This window comes from Pongo pygmaeus, chromosome 14 (assembly GCF_028885625.2).
Source record: "Pongo pygmaeus isolate AG05252 chromosome 14, NHGRI_mPonPyg2-v2.0_pri, whole genome shotgun sequence".
Classification (NCBI taxonomy): Eukaryota; Metazoa; Chordata; class Mammalia; order Primates; family Hominidae; genus Pongo; species Pongo pygmaeus.
The window spans coordinates 57,708,137-57,727,611 of NC_072387.2; the positions used below are offsets into that span (position 1 = coordinate 57,708,137).

A 19,475-nucleotide genomic window follows, 5' to 3' on the forward strand; every position below is an offset into this window, starting at 1 on the left:
CAGTCCCCCAAGGCAGACTACTTCTCAGCCCCTAGAAGTTCCCCTGGGTAGGAACACTGATTTTTGTGGGCAGATAGAACAAATTCAGTTCTGCTCTACTTTTAATGACTTTGTGATCTGGGATGATTTATTTGGTTCTTTGAAGCCCTCATTTTCTCTTTTGTAAAGTTCAGGTAATAGTACCTCATAGAGTTGATCGGAGGACTAAATGAAATAAGGTAAAACACTTTACACTTAATAGTATCCCCTCTAACTTGGAGAAAAGCTAGAGGATCGGTCTCAGGTTAAGGTGGACATTTTAATAGCCTCACTAGAAAAAGAGAAAAATTAATCAAGTAAGTGTGAGAGACCTCAGCAATGAGACTAGAGCAATCTGGAGTCATTAACACTTGGAAAATGTCTTTTTATACCCCTCACTTCCTGCTGAGACTTTTGATCTCTCTCTTTGGATTCTCTTCCTCTATATCATAAGAGCTGGAGTTTCCCAAAGATTCTTTCTCTGCCCCGTTCACATTATATTCATTTTTAACTGCCACTGCTTTGCCAGTCAGTGAGATATTACCCTAACTTACAAGCAAATTCTGGCCATGCTAACCAGTTTAAAATTATAATTTAAAAAAAATTAATGTAAGATCTGTATTAGTGTTTAACAAATAATTTAGACGTCCATGTTCGTCTGTATTAAAAACTTAATGATCCTTGATTGCCATTTACATAGTTAGCAATATTATATAAAAACTGGATAGAGTCCAAAAAACATCACTTCAAAAATTAAAATGGTTTAATTTTGACCAGAGGAGTCTTAAAGTCAATTGTCTGCAAATATATGGAGTTATAATAAGAATAGGGGTGCTCATTTATTCTGCAAAGAGGAAATGGGCTGAAATTGTAGAAAGAAAATTCAGATGGAAGTAAGGTTGAAATTCTTGATTTTTAGAGTGATTAAATACTGAAATAAAATGCCAAGGGAGACTGCATTCTTTTACACCAAATAATAACAGATTGCTGAGTCAGCAGTCTCAGGTAACCAGCACAGTGAGTCTAGAAACAAGGACCAAGACACTGCCCTCTCAGAGCTCCTTTCAGCACCCTGGTTCTTCACTCTTTGGTATTTTATACAATATTCCATTTATTTTGTAAGGTGAGTTTTAATACAAATGACAGGATCAATCCTACAAACTTAAAGCTGATAAAACGCTCTGGAAGAAAAGCAAAATGGTTTTTTTAAAGACTTTTTCAAGTTATTAATAGTTCTTGCTAAAAGAGATTGTTCAGTGTTCGGAAAGACTTGAGTAGCTTCTTGCTTTCTTTCCTTAAATTTGAAAGGATTATAGGGCATACAATACATATATTTTTGTATTTTTATGAACATTTTCACAGGACCAAGTCACAGAGAACATCCACATAAACTAGATCCTTATATTAGATCATCACAATATCATTTATGAATGTACTAATTTGTTTTCATTTTGTTTTTTGGTGTTGGTTTTAGGCACCTAGTGACAATGGTTCTAAAATCCAAAACTTTGTATTAGAATGGGATGAAGTAAGTAAATTGAATCTTTTTAAATGGTTAACATTATGTGCATATCTTCAGGCAAAAATAACTTTTTTGTTTGTTTTCATCAAGTATATTCTTCTGTCAAAAAAAGTATGAATGATTTTGTGTGGTGCATGAGTGGACTGATGGTGTTTTTAGAAAACATTCCTGACTTAACTTCCCTATTTTCAATAAATCACCATCAAAACTATTATTTAGGTAACTACCTTGATAAAGGAACTTTTTTTTCACATCAGCCTTAAAGGCAAGTGCATTCCTTTCCTATGGCTGCTATAACAAATTACCCCAAACCTGATATTAAAACAATACATTATTCTCTTACTTTTCTGGAGGCCAGAAATCCAAAATGAGTTTCTCTGGGACAAAATCAAGGTGTCAGCATGGCCAGGCCCTCTCCAGGGACTTTAGAGGAGAATCTGTTTCCTTGCCTTGACCAGCTTCTGCAGGCTGTCCTCATTACTTGGTTTGTGGCCACATCACATTGCCTTTTCTCCCCTTGTTTCCATCATCACATCACCTTCCTCGTCTGTCTTCAAATCTGTCTTCCTTTTTTAGGAACCCTTATGATTCCATGTAGAGTCTATTCAGATAATCCAGGATAAGCTCCTATCTCGAGATTCTTAGTCACATTGTACGTTCCCACCTACCATATAAGGTCATATTCACAGGTTCAGGGGATTGGGACCCGGATATTCATGGTGGCCATGACTCAGCCAACCACAGCAAGCATACTGGACTTCATTGTTTAGTACAGGGGCGTCCAATCTTTTGGCTTCCTTGGGCCACACAAAATACTACATTTGTGCAAAGGTAGTTGCTGTTTTTGCCATTAAAAGTAATGGTAAAAACAGCAGTTACTTTTGCACCAACCTACATTAACACTAACAATAGCTAATGAGCTTTTAAAAAAATCACAAAAATATCTCATAATGTTTTAAGAAAGTTAACAAATTTATGTTGGGCCACATTCAAAGCTGTCCTGGACCGCATGTGGCCCTTGGGCTGCAGGTTGGACAAGCTTGGTTTAGTACATTGTTTTTACTATCAGTTACCATGTTCTCTCTTGCCCTGTGGCTTGTACCAAGCTAAGAAGAGAGGCCAGAGGGAATGGAAGAAATTCCATTGATAAGTTGGGAATTTGGCAGTACATTAAAAGAATAATAAAGCACAACCAAGTAGATTTTATTCCGGAAATTCTAAGATAATTTAGAATTAGGAAACCTATTAACATATCACATTAATTTAGAAGAAAACTATATTGCTAAATTAAGGAAGAGTATTTGATAAAAATTACCATTCATCTCAGTTAAAACTCAAAGCAGATTAGGAATAGAAAGGTAATTTCTTATTTGATAGTTATTTTTGTACCATCACTAAACAAAGGCATTTTTATGCAAAGCTGAAATAAGTCAAGATTGCCAATTATCCCTACCTTTATTTAACATTATTTCAGAAGGTACACTTAAGGCAGTATGACTTGAAACCAAAGCAAAAAGTACAGTCATGGTGTCTGGCTCGGGGGCAAAACTGTCATTATTTAGAGATGATATGATTTTCTACTTAGAAACTCAGTCAAATCAACTAAACGACATCAGAACTAAAAAGAGCATTTAGTAAAGCAGTCAAGTACAGTCTGCAGGTTTTCTTTGAAGCAGAAGTCACCCTAACTACCCTTTTATCTCTGGCGACACAGTAAAGAAAAATGGGTGGCAAATGTGAAACTTACCCATTTTATTTACCACTCTAAATTTTTAAAACTCTTTAGTTGTCCTAACTTTTCTCTCTCCCTCTTATTGCCTGTAATTGGGCTGTGCTGTCTGCTAGAACTTTTTCAGTGTTAATCTAAGCAGTAGAAGCTCCAAAAGTTTTATTTTAAAGAAGTTTATGAGCTATCTAGTTGGAAGTTTGGGCATGGGTAAGGACCTTTTCTTAAAACTGTCTGCTTAGAGCTTTCCATAGGTTGAAAAAAACCGCCAGTTGACCCTATCAAAGATTGTCACCCCATTTCTACCACTGGTAGTCTTCTATGGAGATTGTAGGGTCCATACCTGCAGAGTTTCCTTTATTAAAGCCAGAGATTTAACATTGGCTAAAAGATGGTACTTAATTCAAGAAGCTATACAAAGATACCTGCTCTCTGGTGTTTTAATTCTGCATTTGATGATCTATATCATATAAAAGATGTGCTGTATCTCAGCCTTCTCTTGAGATCCATGACTTTTAGTACACACTTGCTAATATGTAACTGTCAAGAAGGAATTGATGTGGATTTATCTTTTTACAGTAATGTACACGGTGTATAATAATCAGCCATTTCTTGTAGGGAAAAGGAAATGGAGAATTTTATCAGTGTTACATGGGCTCACAGAAACAGTTTAAAATTACTAAACTGTCACCAGCAATGGGCTGTAAATTCAGACTATCGGCCAGAAATGACTATGGTACAAGGTAAGGTGTACTTTATAAAAGAATGTAAATATTTTTAGATTATCAAGTCAACTTCAATTGTATAATTATTTACTGTTCAAATTATTCATTAAAAATTCTGCTTAGTTTATCTCTTTGTTGATATGGTTAAGATGTGTTACCAGTCTAGCAAAAGCTATAAGAGAGTTGAACCACAGGAAACATTAAACTTACAGCTTTCCAAGATTTTCAGATATAAATTAGATTTTTATATGTGACAAAGAGTTTTTTCTTTTGCTCCTCAGCATATGTGATGACAATATTTTGTTTAAAGTCAGGTGAATTGTAAGAACATCTAAAATACCCAATTTAAATAGAAAGGCCAAGTATCTTTCAAGAGTCATTGAAATTATTTTTGTTCTAGAGCTCTGCTCACCTTAGGGGCAGGTGCGTTTAATTACACAACTGAGAACTTACATTTTCTGTTTTATATAAATGGCATTATATGAAAGTGTGTTTAAAAGTTACAACATTTACACCAATACACGAGTGTTATTGTTTCCATAAGGTAATGTATATAGTTTTCCATTGACTGGATAAATTATGATATAAAGGCTTAAAAATCTGAACAAAACTGCATTTTTAATAGAACACTAATTCACTGTTTGATATCTGACCTGGTTATCATAAAGAGATCAAACCCAAGATATATTATTTGTATTATAAATTCATTATCAAAACTTGTCATTTTCAAAAAAAATTACATCTGTCACAAACTTGTTCTTTCACTGTAAAAATAACTTTTTCATGCCTTTTAAAACCATTTGTTTCAACAGTGGTTTTAGTGAAGAAGTCTTATATTACACCTCAGGCTGTGCTCCTTCTATGCCAGCAAGTCCTGTATTAACCAAGGCTGGAATTACTTGGTTATCCTTACAATGGAGTAAGCCCTCAGGAACACCATCAGATGAAGGAATTTCTTACATTTTAGAGATGGAGGAAGAAACTTCAGTAAGTGCAAATATAGATTTTAAATAGTGTGTTTAAAACATTTGCAGCTTAAGGAGATTTTGGGCCGAGACGATGGCGTTTTCTAAATATACAATCATGTCATCTGCAAACAGAGACAATTTGACTTCCTCTCTTCCTATTTGAATACGCTTTATTTCTTTCTCTTGCCTGATTGTCCTGGCCAGAACTTACAATACTATGTTGAATAGGAGAAGAGGCCATCCTTGTCTTGTGCCAGTTTTCACAGAGAATGCTTCCGGCTTTTGCACATTCAGTATGTTGGCTGTGGGTTTGTCATAAACAGCTCTTATTATTTTGAGATACGTTCCATCAGTATCTAGTTTATTGAGAGTTTTTGGCATGAAGGGGTACTGAATTTTATCGAAGGCCTTTTCTGCATCTATCGAGATAATCATGTGGTTTTTGTCATTGGTTCTGTTTATGTGATGGATTACGTTTATTGATTTGCATATGCTGAACCAGCCTTGCATTCCTAGGGATGAAGCCAACTTGATCATGGTTTTTCGATGTGCTGCTGGATTTGATTTGCCAGTATTTTATTGAGGATTTTTGCATCAATGTTCATCAGGCATATCGGCCTGAAATTTTCATTTTTTGTTGTGACTCTGGCAGGTTTTGGTATCAGGATGATGCTGGCCTCATAAAATGAGTTAGGGAGGAGTCCATCTTTTTCTGTTGTTTGTAATAGTTTCAGAAGGAATGGTACCAGCTCCTCTTTGTACCTCTGGTAGAATTTAGCTGTGAATCCATCTGGTCCTGGGCTTTTTTTGGTTGGTAGGGTATGCTGGAAACCATTATTCTCAGCAAACTAACACAGGAACAGAGAACCAAACACTGCATGTTCTCACTCATAAGTGGGAATGGAACAATGAGAACACATGGACACAGGGAGGGGAACATCACACAGCGGTGCTTGTTGGAGGGTGGGGGGTTAGGGGAGGGATAGCATTAGGAGAAATACCTAATGTAGATGATGGGTTGATGGGTGCAGCAAACCACCATGGCACATATATACCTATGTAACAAACCTGCATGTTCTGCACATGTATCTTAGAACTTAAAGTATAATTTTTTTAAAAATCAGAAAAAGAAAACATTTTAGTGTGGCATTAATCCTAATACAATAAATATTGCCACTCCTAATACAGTAAGTATTGCCACAGTAGTTAGCTCATTTCCCAGTCCTTTGAAGCCTTGGCTTGTTACTGTTTGGGAGAGATTAGGTATGATGGAGAACTCAGTCTTTTTTTTCTTTTGCAACAAGGTCTTGCTCTGTAGCCCAGGCTGGAGTGCAGTGGCACAATCTCGGTTCACTTCAGCCTTGAACTCCTGGGCTCAGGCAATCCTTTCACCTCAGCCTTTCAAGTAGCTGGAACTACAGGCACATGCCACCATGCCTGGCTAATTTTATTTTTTGTAGTGACAGAGTTTCGCTGTGTTGCCTAGGCTGGTCTCGCACTCCTAGGCTCAAGCGGTCCTCCCACCTCAGCCTCCCAAAGTGCTGAGATTACAGACTTGAGCCACTGTGCCCAGCCTGAAAACTCTGTCTTTTCTTTTGATGTGAAGGGGGTTTTGTTTTATTTGTGTGTGTGTGTATATATGTCTGTCTGTGCTTTGGAACCACATAGGCTACACTTTAACTATATCTGTTTTAACTATGAGGAGGGGAAGATCACCACAGCCTTCTTGACTAAGCAGCTCTAAAAGATGAGGAAATATTGTGTCTGCCTTTCTCTAACTGTATTTATACACTGCTTCCCAAAGTGTCACAGAAGATTTTAAAAGTTTCCTGTGAAACTGTAGTACAGCCTGAATCTAGTTACGCATCACTCACATCCTATTACCTAGAGGCTAGCTGACCAGGAGTTAGGGTGTATTCTATTATTAAATCTATATATAGTTCATAGATTTTCAGAGCTACTTTGAAGGAATATGGGTCAAAAATGGCATTGGTCCACCCCTAAGTATATACCCAAAAGAATTGAAAACACATGTTCATACAAAAAAATTGTACACAAATGTTCATAGCAGCATTATTCATAACAGTCAAAAAGTGGAAACAACCCAAATGTCCATCAACAGATAGATGGATAAACAAAAATGTGGTGTATCCATCCATATAATGGAATATTTTTCAGCCATAAAAAGAGTACCAGTATATGCGCCACAACATGAACCAACCTTGAAAACATTATGCTAAAGAACCCAGTTACAAAAGACTCCATATTATATGATTCCATTTATATGGATATAGACAAATCCATAGAGACAGGAAGTATGTTAGTAGATAGGTGGAGGGAAGTGACTGCTACCCAAAAAAGGACAGGCTTTTTCTGAAATTAGAAATTAGGTGAGGATTGCACAACTTTGTGAATACACTATAAGCCATTAGATTTTATACTTTGAAATGGTGAATTTTACAGTATATGAATTATATCTCAATTTTTTTTAATTCAAAAAATGATAACGTTCGGAAAATTTGTAAAGCATTGTCACTGGTGCTGGAAATAGCAATCCCAAACCTAAGTAACATCCTCACCTGCCAGCACAACTAACCCTTCAATTATTTACTTAAACAACCGTGTGTTAAAGGCAAGTTAAATATGTTAACTACTTATAGTTCTGTTCAGCTCTTGCACGATGTCTCTGGGAAATCTCTGTTCTTGGGATAGCTTACTGATGGTGAAGTTACCATTGGCTCCAACTCTAAACTCTTCCCTCAACACAAAGATTGTCTTCTCTTGGCTACTATATTTACTGAGACTAAGTGGTCTGCTTCATCTTCTACCAAATGTTCAATAAGCATTTCCAGGTCTGCCCACTGAAGACAGAAGCATCGAGGTGAGGATTCCACTCAGCAGAGCATTAGTCATATTGCACATAGTAGAAGATGAAGAGAAACCCGGGTCTTTTCACATATTCATTATTGCCCATATTTCTATTGTTAGACATCGAATGAAGACTTTGTTTTTTTCCTTTTCCAGGGGTATGGTTTTAAGCCTAAATATGATGGAGAAGATCTTGCTTACACAGTGAAAAATCTCAGACGTAGTACTAAGTATAAATTTAAGGTAAGCTTTGAAAACCCTTAAACGATTTGTTCCTTGTTCCTATTCTTACTGGTGTGGTGGGGTTCTTTGTTTTCTGTTTGTTTGTTTTTTGAGACAGGCTCTTACTCTGTTACCCAGGCTGCTGCAGTGGCACAATCATGGCTCACTGCAGCCACAACCTCCTGGGCTCAAGTCATCCTCCCACCTCAGCTTCCCAAGCAGCTGAGACCACAGGTGCATGCCACCACACCTGGCTAACTTATTTTGTAGAGATGAGGTTTCACCATCTTGCCCAGGCTGGTCTCAAACTCCTGGGTTCAAGTGATCTTCCTGCCTCAGCCTCCCAGAGTTCTGGGATTACAGACACGAGCCGCTGCACCCAGCCTCTATTCTTACTGTTTTAAAGACAAGTATATACTTTACTCCTTTTGGTTTTAGATCTTAAATAATGTTGACCTTTTCTAGTGAGCTTTTCTGTTTTACTTTGTTATATAGCGGTGCTTCTCAAACTTTATATATTTAAAACAAAAACCAATTTATATGGCTCTTATTTGTGTAATGTGACCAAACATCTTTTAAAATATGAATGTTAGAACATACTAAGTATATGCTTTGTTGGCGGGGATATCACAGAAAATAATGCTACATTTTTCTCAATGTATGATATCAAGTGGTGTATAATTTCAATTTGTCTTATTACTGGTAGTCACTTGATAAAGCCTGTATCTACCATATTCTTCTCATATTTATAATAACTGTAAAGTTATTCTTTTTTTGTAATTAATAAGTATTTTGTAAATACTGTGTACCCTGTGAGCATCTTGTTCCTCATCAAACTTTCATCCATAGTTTTAACAGCCATTGGTGATACTTGCCTAAATCAATTATTACCATGATTGATGGTGCCAAGTGGTGATTTTTAAAATTTTATCATTTTTTTCTACATTCATTAGTTGGTATTATACTGTAAGGAAAGAAAGACTTTCTCTTCTCCCCATTTATATCAGTATGTACTCATGGAAGTCTGTTAAATGGGTTATATTTTGTTACTTTGATTATTGTGAGGCTCAAATTGTCCCAGATTTGGGATCCCCTAGAAGCTGGCTTCAGAATCCTTTTGACATGTCTCTCATTCTTTGAGCCCTTCCTTTCTGGCACAAGATATTCTAGTCTCATCTTAAACTTTACCTTCTTCAACTCTGGAATTGGCCATTTCTCAAAGCACCAGGATCCTTTTAGTGGACAGTGATATTTAGCAATCAAGATCTAGATACTAAGTATACTTGATTGCCATAGAGGTTTTACTGCTCCTGGGCACCCTCCCAATGGACAGAGCTAGGAACTATATGTGTGTATATGTTTAGTTTATATACAGATATTTATACACGTGTATATACATAAATAGACAATTACAACACAGGTACATATCTGTGTTTCTGTATCTCTATATTTTAAAAAATCATGAGTTCACACCAGATACCTTCAATTCTAATCCAGTGCCACAGGTGAATTTTAGTTTTCCCCTGTCCTTATTTCTAACTTCCTTCATCATCAGTGAGAAACTTTGTTCATTAGTTGATAAATTCAGCATTTAAATATTCCTGCCAGTGCTTAATCAAACCATTTCAAATAAATGATAAAAGCTGCTGTAAATTGTTTTCACTATTAAAAAGCAAAGATAAATATTATTACTTCTTGAGAATCTTAAGTCTTTAGCAATGGGAAATTTGATTATTTAGTACATAATAATTGTTTTGCTTTATTTTATGCTATTAGCTTCATTTTAAAAACTTATAATAATGCTATGTCAATGTAATTTCTAAATTTGGTTTTCATATTTACAAGATTTGTAAAATACCTGAGAAATAGGCACATCCATTCCAGTTTTGTGATGATATTGGATGGTATTTTTGCTTCATTAATGAAGCATTCCAACAGGTCTCCTAAAGAGGAAGTTGTTAATGTCTTTGTAATTTGTTAAGTTTATGAAAATCCTAAAATTCTACTACCATGTAACACCATGGTATTATAGGGACTGAAATGGATACAAATATACATATGTGTTCAATTCCTTAGCATTCTACTATAAGCTAATCAAATTTCTATTTAGGCCAGGCATGGTGGCTCACGCCTGTAATCCCAACTACTCGGGAGTCTGAGGCACAAGAACTGCTTGAACCTGGGAGGCAAATGTTGCGGTCAGCCAAGATTATGCCACTGCACTCCCAACTGGGCAATACAGCAAGATTCTGTCTCAAAAAAAAAAAAAAAATTTTTTTTTTTCTATTTAAAAGCCACCAGGCATGGTAGCTTACGCTTGTAACAATCCCAACACTTTCGGAGGCTGAGACAGGAGGATCATATGAGCCCAGGATTTGAGCCCAGGATTTCAAGGCTGTAGTGAGCTATGATCATGTCACTGCACTCCAGCCTAGGCAGCAGAGCAAGACCCCATCTCTTAATAATATTAACTAATTAATTAAAGTGTGTTTCACTATGGTGGTCACTGTAAAATTTCAGGGGAGGGAGAAGTATACAGTCAGAATCTCCAGGGAGACAGTAGGCTGTTGCACAAAATTCTCCCAGATAATGAGGTTGGAGATTGGAAAACAATATGTCTGAAAGCCACCTCTTTACACATCACTGGATAAAAGGAAGGGGGCTATATTCTGGCTTATTAAGATATGGAGCAATAGTTCTCAAAGTGGTCAGCAGGCCATTTTATCAGTATCGCCTGAGAACTTGTTAGAAATGTAAGTTATCTGGCCCTGCCCCTCCCCACACCCATCTACTAAATCAGAAATTTGGGAGGCAGAGGCCTAGCAGTCTGTGGTGGTATACTTCTAAGTAATTCTGATCCTTGCCAAAATTTGGAAACAACTGATCTAGAGGAGGAAAAAAAAACAGAAGTAGAAAATGATGCTTGTATGAAGTTCTAGGAGCTCAGACACTTATTTTAAATCTGCCATATGCGGGGAACCCAGCTTGAGGGCATTTTAAATCATTAAATCCTATTGTTGTGTCTTGGTCTTCCTTTTCTAGCTAGATATTGCAGACTCTTTCAAACAGTCATATCAAAATAAAATCTTAATATTTTAGAGAGATCTTAGAACACTAAAGAGAGATCTTAGAACACTTTGAGAAAAACTACAAAAAAAAAAATCCAGGAAGTAATGACTAAGTAGCATATTATTATTCTGAAGAAACAATAAGAATATGATTAATGTAAAGTGAACTACTAATATGACCAAGTTTACCAAATACTAGAGCTCTAGGTTCTACACTGAGGACAATTCTGGGATAACCAAAATACTAAAACAAGATTAGAACAGTGAAAAAATTTAAATGATGAAGAATGAAAATAAAATTTTATTTATTTATTTATTCATTTTGAGACGGGCTCACACCATCACCCAGGCTGGAGTGCATTGGCACAATCATAGTTCACTGCAGCCTCAAACTCCTGAGCTCAAGGGTTCCTCCCACCTCAGCCTCCTGAGTAAGCTGGGACTACAGGCATGAGCCACCACACCTGGCTATTTTTTATTATTTTTATTTTTTTGTGGAGATAGTCTTGTATGTTGCCCAGGATGGTCTTGAATTCCTGGACTCAGTCAATCCTCCCACCTCAGCCTCCCGAAGTACTAGGATTACAGGCATGAGCCACCACGCCCAGCCAAAAATAAAATTTTAAAGCACAGCAAAGCAGTCAGAATTCTTTAAAATTATTTAAAATTAAGAGTTATAAGCAATTCTAATTTCATCGAATGGTTCACTGAAGGCTGGGCTAGGACTTGGTGTCTAAATTCTTTTTTAAATGATCAAAGGCTTCAGAGTCGAGTGGCCAGTCCTGTAACCCTAGGCCACTAGAAAACTGAATTTCCTGAATTTTCTGAAAAAGTTTTTCAAGTAGAAAGCCTTCTGGGATTTTTTTTCTTTCCAGTCCCCACTTTGGATGTAGCAAGGCTTCTAAAGCTCAAGGTATCTTGAGCTAAGAACCTTTAGATACTTTCACTTTCAGCTTATTCCTTGTTTTTTGAGGTCTTTTTATAGGTAAAGAGAAATCAAAACAGCTTGTATCTGGCTCCATTAACTACTTTTATGTTCCATCCTTGAAATTCACTTATGTCAGCATCTGTTACAGTACGTAGTATTTAGTCATGTTTTCTTCCTCTCATCTTGTCTGGTGTCATTTCTGCCCTAAGTGTGCCCTAGCTAAGTCCTTAGGTCTTCTTGGTGTATCCCTCTCTTGCCTGGATATATCATCTTTTTGCCTTATATCATCTGCCGTTTCTGTCTTGAAGAATACTAAATCTTCAAACATGTTATGTATATAACTGCCTTCAGGCTCTTTTTTCACCTTCCAATCCAGGTTCTTTTCTATACCTAGATTAATCTTTCTGAAAAATACCTTTCCCTCTAAGAAACAATTTCCTTAGTTTGATATAAGATTGTTTATATTTCCGTTCAGTTTTTAAAATTTACTACCTTCCAGTCCACACTTGAACCAGCTACCTCACCAGATTAACTACTCATCTCTCCCTGAGCAGAGCTCACTGTTTACTATTCACTTGTGCTCTTATGTGCAGGGCTTTCTGTTTTTTCTCTTACCCAAGCTTCCCCTTTGATTGCTATTGCCTAGGAAGACTCCATAACACTTCCATTTCCCTTTTCAAAGCCTTCCTAAACCATTTTAGGCCTTAGTAATCTTTCTTCTCCTGCCCCATTCTTTTGATATGCATATTGCTTATCTTCTGCATGAAGATTCTAAACTCCTTGAAGGTAAGATCTGCTCACACAGGGTTCCTAGCACAGTGCTCCTTATGTGATAGCACTAAATGAACATTTTGATTATTTGTAAAATTTGGGTGGCGGGAGATTATCTTTTTGACTTTATACCTTTAATTACCTTTATGACTAGAAGGTGCTTTACAGTAAAAGGAGACAATGTTGAAATATAGAGCCTTAAAAACATAATTAAATGAATCTTTATAGTTTTTAGGAGGACTCTTCCGGTTAAAAGGTTTAAGTAGATTCTGTGCACAACATTGAGAAGTGTTTTAAACCCATTTGTAGTCTCATTTATAAAGGAGTAGAGTAAGAAAACATCCTGAAAATCCATGTGACTGTGAGGAAGCCTGAGCAAAATTGAACAATTGGACTAAACTTTACTGAGTTCTGATGGGCTCTATGATTTATTTGGGGTGGTAGATTTACTCATATCCTTGTGTATGGTGTTATATAGCATCATAGTCCCCATCTATGAGTCATTCATTCAACCAATATCTGTTGAGCATCTACTCTCTGCTAAGCATTGTTCTAAACACTAAGACTACAACAGATATTCTTATGAGGGGAGTGGACAATAAATAAGCAAACAGTTTGTGGTAAGTGCAATGCAGGTTAATTAAAATAGAATGGGGTAAGAGAGAATGACTGGGTAGTTAAGGAAGTCTTCTTGGAAATGACCTTTAAACAGATCTGAGTAACAAGGAAGTAGCATGTCAAAATCAGAAAAATCTTCCAAGCGAGGAAATAACTGCTAGCACAAAGACCCTACAGTGGAGTTTCAAGAGGTAGTTAAGGATGAAATCACATAGGGCCTTGTAGGCATGGTGTGGAATTTAGATTTTATTTTGAGTAAGGTGGGAAGCCATTAGAGGGTTCTGAGCTAAGCAGTGATAAAAAGTCCCTCTGGCTGCGGTGTAGAAAGTAGTTGGGGGTCAAGGGCAAGAATGTACACTGGGAAACTAGCTAGTGGTATAATTACAGTCACTCAGGAAAGATAGGAGAAAGGAGGCTTTCATTAAAGTGGTCGTAGTTGTAAAGAACAGTGAAGTGGAGGTAAAGTTAACCGGATATAGTAAGAGATTTGATGCGGTTTAGAGAAGAATCAAGGATGTCTCCTTTTCGTAAGGTCAGCCGAGAGGAAGAATAGACCCAAAGTCAGCTGAGTAAGTTTATTGAACCTGCTGGCTGCTCCACTACAGACAGGAGGAAGCCCTGAGCTTATAAAATGAGGGGTTTTTATTGGGGAGAGAGACCCTGGGGTTGTTTGTTGGTTAACTTTGCCATATATCACCTTGTGACGTTTGTGGTAGCAGCTAAATGAAGGAGCTTAGAGGTAGGTGTAGGTAAAGCTTGTTTGTGCTTCCCACGACCTCCCCCTGTGCGGTCCCAATGGCCTGTAATTGGGATTTGCTTATCACAGCAAGGCCTGATAGGTGAAGTCTGCTGGCTTCACTGTGGCGCCTAGATAAGGGCTTAGAAATGTAAAGGGGCTCAGAGGGAAAGGTGGGCGGCAGGGAGAAGAGTTGCAGAGCATAAGGGGGAGGGGAGTGGGCAGCATGGAGAGGTTTGAGGGGAGTGTCAGCAGTACCAAGAAGCTTTTTTGGAGCAGTTTGTCTCTAACACTTTTGACTTGAGCAACTAGGTAGATGGTAGAGCTTTTTACTGTGGAGAGGGAAAAAGAGGGACAGGTTTAGAGAAGAAAAAATCATGGTTTGATATTGGACTTGAGGATCTTTAAGTTCAGTAGAGGAGAAAATGTAACAATACAGGTATAGTTAAATTTCTATAATAGAATAATACCTAGATTGGAATTATATTTCTCTATTGCTTTATAACAAATTATCCCAAAATTTAGCAGCTTGAAAAAACAAATTTATCTTATAGTTTCTGTGGGTCAGGAATTGAGAACCAGCTTAACTGGGTAATTCTGATGCAGGGTCTCTATGAGGTTGTAATCAAGATGTCAACTGGGGTTGCAGTCATCTCAAGGCTCTCCTGGGACTGGAGTCTGCTTTCAGGTTCACTCACATGGTTGTCTCCAGGAACCCTCAGTTCCTCACCACATGAGTTTTTCCATAGGGAAGTTACACACACCGTCATTTCTGCTGTATTCTATTTGTTAGAGTGAGTCATTAAGTAGAACACACACACAAGGGAAGGGGGATTAGACTTCACCTTTTGAAGAAAAGAGATTCAGAGAATGTGTGGACCTCTTTCCAAACTCACAAAGAATATTAAAAAAGAAACAAAGCAAGCCTAAAGCCCGTGAAGAATCACCAGATTATAGCTTGTTCCTTTGATTCTTATTTAGTATCAAAATATTAGGTTTTACACTTGTATTCCCAGGACAGACTCTAAAAGGGGAAGTACGGTTGCATACTCTTCGTATATGCCAAGTATCTATTGGCAATTCTCAAAGAACAAGCCATTCCAAGCTAAAAAAAAATGTATTTTATCATTTGGTTGAAGCTGTTTGTCTCCTATCACTTTGTTCATTAAGCCAGTATCATTAGGTATCAAGTGTATTATTTAATGTCTTTCTGTTCTCATCACAGGTTATTGCTTACAACTCAGAAGGTAAAAGTAATCCAAGTGAAGTAGTAGAATTTACTACTTGCCCTGATAAACCAGGCATACCTGTAAAGCCTTCAGTGAAAGGAAAGATACATTCACACAGTTTTAAAATAACTTGGGGTAAGATATTATGCATGTTTATACATTATTACTTTTGTGTTTGATTAAAATAATTTGAATATGAAGATAATTTTTAAGATATTTGAGTAAATTTGTTATCTCAAGCCAGTCCAAAAAGAAATGTGAGAGTCATTCATTGGGTATATTTTTTGTGGAAAACCTTATACTCATACATGCTAGGTAAAGATATGATAAAGAGGAATTTGCGATCCACTGTAAGATAATGAGCAGGGGTAGCGCTGTGTGAAATGAAGGATTACTGAACTTGCAGCTAAAGTCACCTGGGTCACCTGGCTCTCGTGAGAAATGGAAACCATTCATTTAAAACAAACATGTATCGAGCACCTACCTACATACCTAATGGAAAAACAAAGATCCCATAAACTTGACCCTTGCCTGAAAAATTCAGACCAATAAAAATGCTTCAGTGATATTTATAATATTCAAAAATTTCAAACAACCTTAACATCTAAAGTAAATGGAGGCTGGGCATGGTGGCTCACGCCTGTAATCCCAACACTTTGGGAGGCCAAGGCGGGCAGATCACCTGAGGTCAGGAGTTCTAGACCAGCCTGGCCAACATGGTGAAACCCAGTCTTTACTAAAAATACAAAAATTAGCTGGGCGTGGTGGCACGTGCCTGTAGTCCCAGCTACTCAGGAGGCTGAGGCAGGAGAATCGCTTGAACCCAGGAGGCAGAGGTTGCAGTGAGTCGAGATTGTACCATTGCACTCCAGCCTGGGCAACAGAGCGAGACTCCATCTAAAAAAAAAAAATAAAAATAAGTAAATGGAATATCATGCAGCCATTAAAAATTGTTATAGAGAGCCATATTTTAAATATGGTAAATTAAGTGAAAAGCAGATGACAACAGCATGGAGTAATTGGGTACTGGTATTAAGTCATTGCAGGTGATTTTTTTTTTAAACCTAGTTTGGTATTCTGTTTTTTAGGGGTTTTTTTTTTTTATAATTTTTATGTTGTTTTGTACCTTGCCTAATACCACTTTGCTTCTTTGGATAGATCCACCAAAAGACAATGGCGGAGCAGCCATCAATAAATATGTAGTGGAGATGGCAGAAGGTTCTAACGGTATGAATGGATATTAAACACTGATAGATTTATTCCAGCCAGTCTCTTTCTATTCTTTATGGCTTTACATTTTATGTCATATCTTTTCTTTCTTCTTGCTTTTCATAAGGTACACCGTAAAAAGATGTTTACTTCACTTTGGGCTGTCCTGGATTTTTTTTTTTTTTTCATGTCATAAGTTTATTGACAAACATATCTAGTATGCCATATGAGTTCAAGTTTGATCCACTTCCAGAGGCTGCACCTCTTAAAATGCTCTTCATATCTGTTAATGGATGAACTGAAACATCCTTATGTTTTAAGCAGTTGGTGTCTTACTACAAGGAAGGGTGTAGCAAATGCAGATCCAAAGTACAAACACATCTTAGCTAGTAACGACCACTTCTTTTCCACTGAAAATGGCAAATTCTTCCCAGGGCCCTCCTCATAGTGACTCCTACGGACCACAGAGGTTGTGAACCTCCAGATGCTCTGGCCCAACGTAGCGCTGCTGGAAGCTCTGCGAAAGGCACAGAAACCGAGGACGGATGAAATGGCAGCACCTCACCAAGACCTTTTTTTTTCCTGGATTTTTTTTTCTTTGTTTGTAGCAGTTAGGATTTTGCCTGTTATGATCCACTTTAAATTGTGATTTCCAGAAATACAGTGAATCAAATGTAAGAGTGCTGAACACCTGTATCATTGCATTTTACATGTTCTTTTTGTTCTCATTTGTTTACATTGCTCAGCCTCTATACACCTAGACCAAGTCATTAGATACTATGAATCTTCTGAAGGTTAGTTTATTCAGTTAGATTTATATACAGATATATCAGAGAAGGATTAACTTCTAAAATTTAACTCACATCATACTAGTTTTAATAGTAAGTTTTATGACTAGTGAACTTTATTCTTGAATCACGCATTTAGCAGTGTTTATTTCTATGAAATGACCTATTTCCTGCCAAAAAGAAAAAAAAGATGTCTTTTAATTAGGACTAGACTTCCTCTGATACTGGTTTTTTGTACTCTTTGTATGCTATAACATTATTACTGGACCAGTAAACACATTTAAAATGCTTAATTAAAAGTAAATTATCAATCTAGGCCAAAGTCTATATAGAGTTACAGAGATATTTCACGTCCACAAAGCCATGCAGACTTGTCTAGGAAGCTGCACACGTAAAGAAAATTAGATCATTTCCAGGAAACCGAAACAAGCCTAAATTGTTTCTGACAAATTACATAAATACTTACTTTGTGAAGCTAGGATACCTGATGTGTCCATGATACCAAAACGTTAAACATTACCTAGTATCTGATTGAACACAATTCCTCACCTTACAGGAAACAAATGGGAAATGATATACAGTGGCGCTACCAGGGAACATCTTTGTGATCGACTGAATCCAGGCTGTTTCTATCGTTTACGAGTTTACTGCATCAGTGATGGAGGACAGAGCGCGGTAATACTTACATGTAGATTCTTTTGTGTTGTTGTTAAGTTTGGCCAAATGGGGTAGGATCACCAGGTGCCACTTCAAATATTGAAACATATCCACAAATGGAGAAAAGTAACTTCTATAACCTCTTTGGTTAATTTGATAATGACCAAAATATTCTAATGTGGTACTTAGCTCGCAGTTAAGTATTCAGTGTGTGTCTGTTGTCTGGTTGGTATTCAGCTTTGGAAAAACAAATACATGAAAACATTGGAGAAAATTTTATAAAGATAAATTTGAGAATGATGCTCAATAACCATACTAAGCAGAAATAGAAATAAAATAATTATAGACTGATTCACTGCTCCATAAATTATGTGGGTGAGGACACATCATAAAATAGTATCTACTGTTTAAATCTACTTTCTAATATTTACTTACTTCAAAAAAGTTGGCCATTATTTTATTATTAGAGACTCAATAACCAAAATGAACTTAAAAGTGTACCATTGATATAAAGACATAATGTTCTAGGGATGTATGTTTATTAATGAGTGATTTTTTTTTTTTTTTTTTTTTTCAAACAGAGTCTCACTCTGTCACCCAGGCTGGAGTGCAGTGGCACAATCGGGGCTCACTGCAACCTCTGCCTCCTGGGTTCAAGAATTCTCCTGCCTCAGCCTCCCAAGTAGCTGGGACTACAGGCGCCCGCCACCATGACTGACTAATTTTTGTATTTTTAGTAGAGACGGGGTTTTACCATGTTGGCCAGGCTGGCCTCAAACTCCTGACCTCGTGATCCACCGGCCTCAGCCTCCCACAGTGCTGGGATTACAGGCGAGAGCCACCACACCTGGCCAAGTGATTTTTTTTTTTTTTTAATGAATTAAACCAAGAATGGTTTCTTGGATCATTCATAATTGCTGGTTTTTTTTTTTTTTTTGAAATGAAATTTAATGCAATGAAAGTATTCTTTTTTAAAAATGAAATATAGGCATTTTGTTGAAAATGAAACTAATGTGAAACTGAGTGTGAGTCCTGCCCAGCAGGCTTGTGCTCCAGTTGCTTCATTTTATCCAGTAAGAAAATCTCCCTGGATTTAAGAAAAGCAACCACACATACACATGCACAAAATCCTGTTCTACTATAGCATTTTACAGCATTTTTGTATAGGATAGCTTTCTGATAAAAAGATGACCAAATATTTTGTGTTTAAAAAGAATGTTAAGTATGAACCTTAATATGTTGCAAGTAAGGAATATGGCACTGAGTTTGTGGCATTGTTTTTTTGTTTTTTTGTTGTTGTTGTTGTTTGAGACAGAGTCTCACTCTGTTGCCCAGGCTGGAGTGCAGTGGCATGATCTCGGCTCACTGCCAGCTCTGCCTCTTGGGTTCACACCATTCTCCTGCCCCAGCCTTCCGAGTAGC

At 37.1% G+C, this 19,475-nt stretch overlaps 2 protein-coding genes across 4 annotated transcripts in view; one reads left to right on the forward strand and one right to left on the reverse strand.

Moving 5' to 3' along the window:
- FNDC3A (fibronectin type III domain containing 3A) overlaps window positions 1-19,475 on the forward strand; it is a 224,862-nt gene that overhangs the window by 185,805 nt on the left and 19,582 nt on the right. For all 3 annotated transcript variants that reach the window (XM_054445858.2, XM_054445860.2, XM_054445861.2), the window contains 7 exons: window positions 1,493-1,546; window positions 3,885-4,009; window positions 4,804-4,978; window positions 7,984-8,070; window positions 15,396-15,534; window positions 16,558-16,626; window positions 17,953-18,071. In XM_054445858.2, coding sequence (XP_054301833.1) covers window positions 1,493-1,546; window positions 3,885-4,009; window positions 4,804-4,978; window positions 7,984-8,070; window positions 15,396-15,534; window positions 16,558-16,626; window positions 17,953-18,071 — 768 coding nt within the window. The remainder of the gene's footprint in view (window positions 1-1,492; window positions 1,547-3,884; window positions 4,010-4,803; window positions 4,979-7,983; window positions 8,071-15,395; window positions 15,535-16,557; window positions 16,627-17,952; window positions 18,072-19,475) is intronic.
- LOC129011911 (cytochrome c oxidase subunit 7C, mitochondrial-like) lies at window positions 16,804-17,893 on the reverse strand. Its single transcript, XM_063650851.1, has 2 exons — window positions 17,863-17,893; window positions 16,804-17,168 (listed from the first exon to the last, which is right to left on the reverse strand). The coding sequence occupies exons 1-2, from the start codon at window positions 17,891-17,893 to the stop codon at window positions 16,918-16,920; spliced, it is 282 nt and encodes a 93-aa protein (XP_063506921.1). The 3' UTR covers window positions 16,804-16,917.

What these genes read in the sequence shown, in the direction of transcription:
- LOC129011911 (XM_063650851.1), bottom strand. Translation starts at nt 17,893, where the DNA reads ATGGACACATCAGGTATCCTAGCTTCACAAA. An exon ending in AGGTATCCTAGCTTCACAAA is followed by an intron (nt 17,169 to 17,862) that starts GTAAGTATTTAT and finishes GGTCTTGGTGAG; the next exon opens with GTGCTGCCATTTCATCCGTC.